The 7,463-nt window shown below is 40.1% G+C and overlaps 1 protein-coding gene across 2 annotated transcripts in view; it reads left to right on the top strand.

The window, feature by feature from the left end:
* klf5a (Kruppel-like factor 5a) overlaps positions 1 to 7,262 on the top strand; it is a 12,470-nt gene extending 5,208 nt beyond the window's left edge. For both annotated transcript variants that reach the window (XM_046069987.1, XM_046069989.1), the window contains exon 4: positions 4,434 to 7,262. In XM_046069987.1, coding sequence (XP_045925943.1) covers positions 4,434 to 4,612 — 179 coding nt within the window. In that variant the 3' untranslated portion in view covers positions 4,613 to 7,262. The remainder of the gene's footprint in view (positions 1 to 4,433) is intronic.
* Positions 7,263 to 7,463: the final 201 nt, after the last annotated feature.

Genomic DNA, 7,463 nt, shown 5'->3' with positions numbered 1-7,463 from the left:
TGTGTGTGTGTGTGTGTGTGAGTGTTTATTTTTACATCATGGTCAGGTGAACATCTGGTCACTCACAGAAGGTCAGCTTTAGGAAAACCAGCTTCATTTTAAGACACCCTTGCATTTTTAACAAATTATATGTTGTGTTTTGAATGACTCTCCCAGGCCTATGAGTCACGTTATATACTACAGCCACAGCAGAGCTCATGCTGCACTGGAATTAAAATATTTTGGCAAAGGAGACCATCAGTCACTGCCTTTTAATTAACTGTCTGGTTTAAAAACGACTTAGCATTTATTATCGCACCTCAAACGGCTTGGGCACTCTCAGCCGTGAGCTCTCACACATTGTTGTGGCTTAAAAGTCATCACTGGTATGATTGTGGAATGAAGTGTGTGTGAGTGAGTGTGTTACTTACATAGATGTTCTCCTTAAGTCTTTAGCTCTTTTTTCCCCACAAACATTTGCATATAGTCACTTTTGATTGCTTACGCAGATTAACATGAAAAAAAAAAAAAACTGGCTCTCGTGTGCACGCACACAAACACACACTGTAGCTGTACAATGTGCAGCTACTCGTAGGACATGTAATATCAACTACCCTTTGGCAGCGTGTAAAATAGGCTTAAGCGGAGCCTCCTGCAGCATGTTAGCACATGTCTAAGTTCTTTAAAGTCAGATGAAGCAGATCCATCATATCCACACAAGGACAGATCCACGCTTTACCCAAGTGTATATTAGTCACACTGCTGCAGCTGCTCACTGTTTAATCTTTGCAATACATGAAATGTTATCATTTCCTCATTTAAAGAGAGGAAGAGTAAGGAATATCTTAATAAATCATTCAGTATCATAATGACCTTTTAGACATTGTAATCCGCATACTGCATGTAACATCATGTGCACAAGGTTTTGTAACCCTGAACTTAAAATATCTCAACTTTGACGTCAAACAAACAGGTGTAATGAGGAGAAGTTTTCAACAAAGCAGAATTCTGTGCGATTAGTGGCATGCAGTTCAATAAATTTCTTTGTTAATACCAAATAAGGCTGCTATTTAACACAGTCGCATGTGCTTTTTGAAAAACAGAATAACAAAATCAAATGTTCACTGTATCTCATTCCAAATAGCTCCTGTTCTTCATTAGTACAAATATCTAGCATACCACAGCTCGGTTTATTGGGTAAATGCATTCTGACACATGAAATTATTTGGATTTGGATGAAGCCTTCTGTTTGTGTTTATCTCCCTGTCTGTCGTCAGGCTGCAAGAAGGTCTACACCAAGTCGTCCCATCTGAAAGCTCACCTCAGGACTCACACGGGTAAGACATTCCTCTCATTAATGCAACTTTTTTAAACAGGGCCCGTCAAAAAGTGACGCTGCCCGCCAGAATCGTATTTCGGTATCTGCCCTGGCACTATGTTGCTAGGCAGAGTGTTGTGTTCCTGGCATGTGTGTGTAAATGTATCCTACCCCATTCCCATCCTCTGCCCAATATACTATTCCATCAAAACAGGTGGAAGTGACACACTTCTGCCAGAGCGATGACTCTCAGACTATGTGGTCAGTGCTAGACGCATGGTGCCATCTCTCTTAGGATCCCAGAGCCTGTTCAGACATCAACGTTTAAAGGCTTTAATACGCTTTTCTGGAACTTTTTGCACTTATTCACCACTATAAATATATACAAGATCTGTGTGTGCAGATACAAAAATATCTGAGATAATCTTGATGCTGAGATCTCTGCTTCACTTTCCCTTTTTAATTTATCTTCATTCTTTCAATCTGTCTCCTTTCACATTTAGATTTGAACTATTAGTTTTACATGAGCAAAGTCAACAAACAAGCACTTAGGTGTTGGGCACCACCTCGCTCCAGCTAACAAAACAAAGCTTCTGTTGATATCCAAGCATTCCTCACTCATCTGGATTCACACACACACACACACACACACACAACACACACAAACAAAACTCACGGTTAACACTTTTGCAATCCAGAATCTATTTGACTTAGCGTCGTTGTGGGTGTGCGTGCCTTGCATTTCATTATTGGGAACATGACGCCACAATTAAATCTGGCGTCATTCTTGCTGCAGGCAAGTGTGGTTATTGCAGTTATTACAGACTACGAGATGAGAGCATGACACGAAAAGAGGGATGTAGCAGCAACTTCCATATCCTCTCTGTCTTTGTCAGTCTTACTTTGTTATTTTAACCCCTGTTTTCTACCGCTTTCATTCATCTAATCATCCTCTTCTCTGCTTTGTGCCATCCTCCCACCTTCAACCCCCGCCCCCACTTCTATCTTTGTCGTTACTCGTTCTACTTCTCTTATTCAGCTGCTTGAATGCACACTTACACGCACACGTCTACACACACCTGTCAGTAATCTGTATGAGATGATTCCTAATGCGTTTGTGTCCCTGTGGGAGTTCCCACTCTAATCTCCATCACCATCCATTACCCTGATTGTGTGTGTGTGTGTGTGTGTGTGTGTGTGTGTGTGTGTGTGTGCCCGTGTGCGCGTGGATGAGTGCATGAGCTTGCGTGTATATTGAAAATATTCTTCTCAGTTTTCCTTGTCTCTCCTCATTGTGTTCAGGTTCAGGCGTGTGTTTCTAAGTTTGGTGACGCTCTGGTTAATTGCATTTTTAACTGTTTGTTTTAGCAATGCTACAGAGCTTGATGTGCTTGTTTTTAAAGGGTTGGTTCACACAAAAAAACAACATTCTTACTTACCACAAGTGGTATCCAGCATGCATATTTCTGCTTCCACCCCTATTTAATAGAGGTGGATGGATTTATGTTAAAGGTGTATAGAGCTTTGAAAACAGTGTTTTCCAGACCCATTTCCTTATTGGGCTAAACAAGGCACAGAACAGACTGTCAACAATTTGTTCGATAGAAGTAATTCTAATGGAAACTGTTCATAGTGATCTGTGGTCTTTCCAGAGTAATGGGGACATTGTTTCTGGAAATACACACTGCTGTTGAATTATTAGAGATTTGCAGAGAAATTTACAAATAGTCTACACATTTCTAGCCCTGTCTTTGATCAATATTTAATACAGAAATAGATGTTAAAAACAACGAGGAGGAGATTCCATTATAATTTGCTCTTACAGTGCTGTGGCTCCTATTTAAGGCAATAGTTAATCAGTTACATGGAAAAGCAAAAAATATGTGTCAACTTGAAGGACAGTTCCAGTGTTTTTAAACCTGTGCCCTGTTTGTTTTTTGTTGTTGTTTTTTTGTTTTGTATTTTAACATATTTTTGGGTCTTAATGACTCACAGGTAGAAAAACTTTTTAGAATTGGCCCAGTAGGCTCAAATAGTTATTCTAAGTGTTTGACAGCATTATGGAAATGATCCCTACAGAAATAGACCTTTTTATACAATGACTTACTGACTCCACCGTCATCTTCCTGCAACAATCACCTCTCGTGAGAGCGAGACTTCTATTTCTGTTTTTTCCATCCGCCACCTTTGTATTTGGGTGCTAGCAAACATGTCAGAGGCAGACCTCTCAAAACCTGAACCAATAAAACCAAACAATCTGCACGGATAGATACCACTAGAGAAACTAGAGACCATTTTGCAATGGGATCACACCAGCCGCGCTGCCCATAAACATGTCAGCCTTCAATTTGATCTCTGAAGTTTTGTGACTGCATCTTGCATGATTGAGGTGCTGTTGTGTTGACAAATACTGTCTACAGACAGACATATTAAAGCCCTGGCAAAGAACTCAAAACCTCCTCTGTGGAAGTTCTATATAGCAGGTGTCTCCAGGACAACATTTTGCTATGATGATGCACACACTCAGACTCATAAGGTGGAAACAATACCAGCCATGTGCTGTTTCAGCTTCTAAATTTGTTATTTTGTAATATAGGTGAACAAACCATTTAAGCCCACCTTTGGGCCCGTGGATCACAGGGCGGAGGGTTGAGTTGTAGACCTATAATGGTGCTGGAGCTGTAGACAGGTCACACTAGTTTTTCAAGTGCCTGAGGCTGCATCCGAAGATTATTGGAATGGCAGAGTGACAGAGAAACAACCTACACCTATATAAAAGAAACGCACAAACAGGCAAAACAGACCAGTCACCCGTGGGAAACTTGTGCAGCTTGGGTGCTTGATGAATGACGACGTTATGACTGTAGTGTTAGACAACTTTTTAGTAAAGCCTGTTTTCCCAGTTCCTCCACCCAACTGAGTCATGTAACTCAGGGAATTAGCGTCTGTTTTTATGTTAATCAATGTATAATGAGTACTTATTATCACATTTTGACACATCTCTTGATAGAGTCATAGAGTGCTGGAGAGCATGTTATTGAGCAAGAAATGCAGCTCAGTTCTGCCATTAGCTCGGTTTCTTTAGTGGACAGCTGCACTCATTCAGACTATCTCTTTTTTTTCTCCCGTCCCGCAGGTGAGAAACCGTACAGGTGTACGTGGGACAGCTGCGACTGGCGCTTTGCTCGTTCGGATGAGCTGACACGTCATTTCCGGAAGCACACGGGCGCCAAACCCTTCCAGTGCGCCGTCTGCTCACGCTCCTTTTCCCGATCCGACCACCTCGCCCTGCACATGAAGAGACACCAGAACTAACAGCATTTGTACACACACACAAACACACACACATGCTAAAAACACACAAGCACTATCTTTGACACACATGAAACGCTCACTCCATCACACACAAGTACAATGTTACAAGCTGCCTGATGCAGAGTGACTTTCACAGACACCGCAGCTCCTCCTTTTGCTGCTACCGTGTCCTAAAAGAAACAGTACGGTAGCCTAACAGATGTGTTGCTCTTAAACCCAGAGTGGGAAAGGTTTGGAGGTTGTAAATTAGAAAGATAATGACCAGATGAAGTTCCTGGTCCCTTAACCTTCAGATATACTTGGTATAGATTTCTGTGGACAAATACAAAGAAGAAAAATATTAACAAAAAAAAAGAAAATGGTAGCTCAGAAATGTGACTCCAGCCCATTTGCACTCTTTCGTGTGACTGGAATGAAAGCACTTACCACTCAGAACTTGTACATCTTTTGTCTAACATAAAAAATGGCTTCACAATTGTTTTTATAAAGGAGAAGCTTTTGTTTGCAAAACAAGTCAAGCCAAATATTTGTTTACTCCTTGGTTTGGTAGTTTGTTTATAAAACTGGAATTCCCAGATTAGATTTTGTTTGTTACCAAATCCTTCAGTTTGCACTAGAATTGGTAATCTAAGTCTAAGCCTTTTTGTCCCATGCATCTCATTCACCACTGGACTGATCATTATCACTACTGGACTGAATCTCTGTGTGAACGCCACACAAATCATTGCTGTTGAGATATTAAAAATTGAAGGCATTTATACTCTGGAGAGAGGGAAGATAGTGCAGAGGAAAAAAATGGGGGAGGGATGGAGATGGAGGGGTAGAGAGATTTTAGAGAGAGGAGATCTGGGGATGACTGAGAAGCAGAGGGAGGTGGATGGTTGCTAAAGAGCAGCAATTAGGTGATGAATTATTCATGTTGTCATTCAGTGGATTTCCAGCCAGAGGAAAGTATCAGAACCCTAGAACCATAAACTAGAATTCGTTCAGTTTATACAGAAGTGACTGTATTTTAATGCACAAGCTTGTATTAAGCGTCTTCTTACATCTATCTTATCCAGCATTTTACTTCTTTAAAATGTTTTAACCAAAGTATCATCTTCATTTGTCAACACCTTCTTAAGTGCCTCCTCCTCTGGCTTATGTGTGTTTGTTCCGTGGTAGCAGAGCTGTGATCAATGTAGACAGTCCTTTTAAACACACATGGTGCTGTTTTTATTTCGTAATCTGTTGAATCTCTAGACTTGGCTTGGACGAAAGGTACATTTCTTTTAAATTACAAGGTTACCCATCACTCATTGTAATTTAACAGCCGGGCTCAGGCCACTTCACGGACATCCTGACATAATGTGGAACTTTTTTTGTTTTGTTTGTTACAGTCCTTCCTCTGAGGTGTCTCACTCTCTGACTCTGTACACAACTAACTTACAATTGGGCTCTATCAGTCAGTCGAACATGAACACCCATTTTGTTAAAGGATAGGTCCCTATTTGTTTTTAAGTCTTGTAAAACAATACTCACATGCCTACATGTGCATTGCATTGAGTTATTGGTCGCTGCAAGTGTTCCTCTTGTCCATATAATGTGATATGGGCATCTTTTAAAGTTAGTCTTATCAGTGTAGAATTCCCTCTTTGTGCTTAAGCAGACGGTGTTGTTGGTCCTTGTTGAGCGGTAATGCGGAATTTCACTAAGAAGTGTTTGCTGCAATGCAACCCAGATATATGACATTATCTATATAGATATTAGATGCATAGGCTAACATTTAACGTAACTGCGTGCAGTGCCGTGTGCATGCGCGCGCGCGCGCGCGCGCGCATGCACACACACACACACACACACACACACACACACACACACACACACACACACACACACACACACACACACACAGTGTTGTTGTTTTGAAAAGAGGACAGCTATTAGATTAATTTGATTTTTTTTATCCAGTACCTTCAGTGTTTGCTTATAGAGTATATGGAGTGGTTGTGTTGCTTGCCTGAGACCAAGTTGTGACACAATATGAGAGATAGGATAATGTCCTAGATTTGTTTGACAGTCCCTGAATCACAGTCAGTATAGACAAGAGGAACATGTGCATCAACCAAAATCTCTTTTAATGTACATATACACATGAGAGCACTAAAAATTGTGATCCTATCCTTTAATATACACTTGAATGTCCATTTTGATGGTGTGATTTAGCCTGCGCCTATAAGTGTATTTGTTCATTCACTGCTGGTAGCATAAAGATAATATAGCACTGTAATGTATCATGGTAAATCAGACTATTTATTTGATTGTGTAGAAGTGGGGGTTTGTATCACATCAACAGTCTCCCCATCAAAAATGCCTTAATGTAAATATATGCACTGTAAATAACTATTGTTTTTTTTCTCCTCTTGTTATTATTTTGTAAACAAAAGGGCAAAAAGAAGAAAATGCCCTGCATCTAAAAACATTTGAGCCTTTTTTTTCTTTTGGTTTTGTTTTCTTGTCAAAGATATTTTGATGCCATTGTTTTATATATTGTCCTTCCAGCAAATTATTTTGTAGATTTGTTTTCTTTCTAGGTAAACGTTCCAAAGACAAAAGTTGTTTTTCTTCAACTCAGTGAAGCCGATCCTAATAAAGTCAACTGACACTTTTACAGATGTGCTTTTGTGCTGAAATTTATGGGGACATTTTTTCTTTTACCTGCTAACAATGACTAATTTTCAGGTACAGAAGTGTTCAAAGTTTGTGGTATATTTTGTTTTTATTTTATATAGAAGTATAAGCTGTGCTGTGCAGATAGTGAGGTGCCTGTGGGACATTAAACATGCCTCTTCAGACTCTAAATGATGCATAA

This window comes from Micropterus dolomieu, linkage group LG15 (genome assembly GCF_021292245.1).
Source record: "Micropterus dolomieu isolate WLL.071019.BEF.003 ecotype Adirondacks linkage group LG15, ASM2129224v1, whole genome shotgun sequence".
In the NCBI taxonomy this organism is placed as follows: domain Eukaryota; kingdom Metazoa; phylum Chordata; class Actinopteri; order Centrarchiformes; family Centrarchidae; genus Micropterus; species Micropterus dolomieu.
Note: the sequence above shows the minus strand (reverse complement) of the source record. Positions and strands in the feature narration are given on the sequence as shown.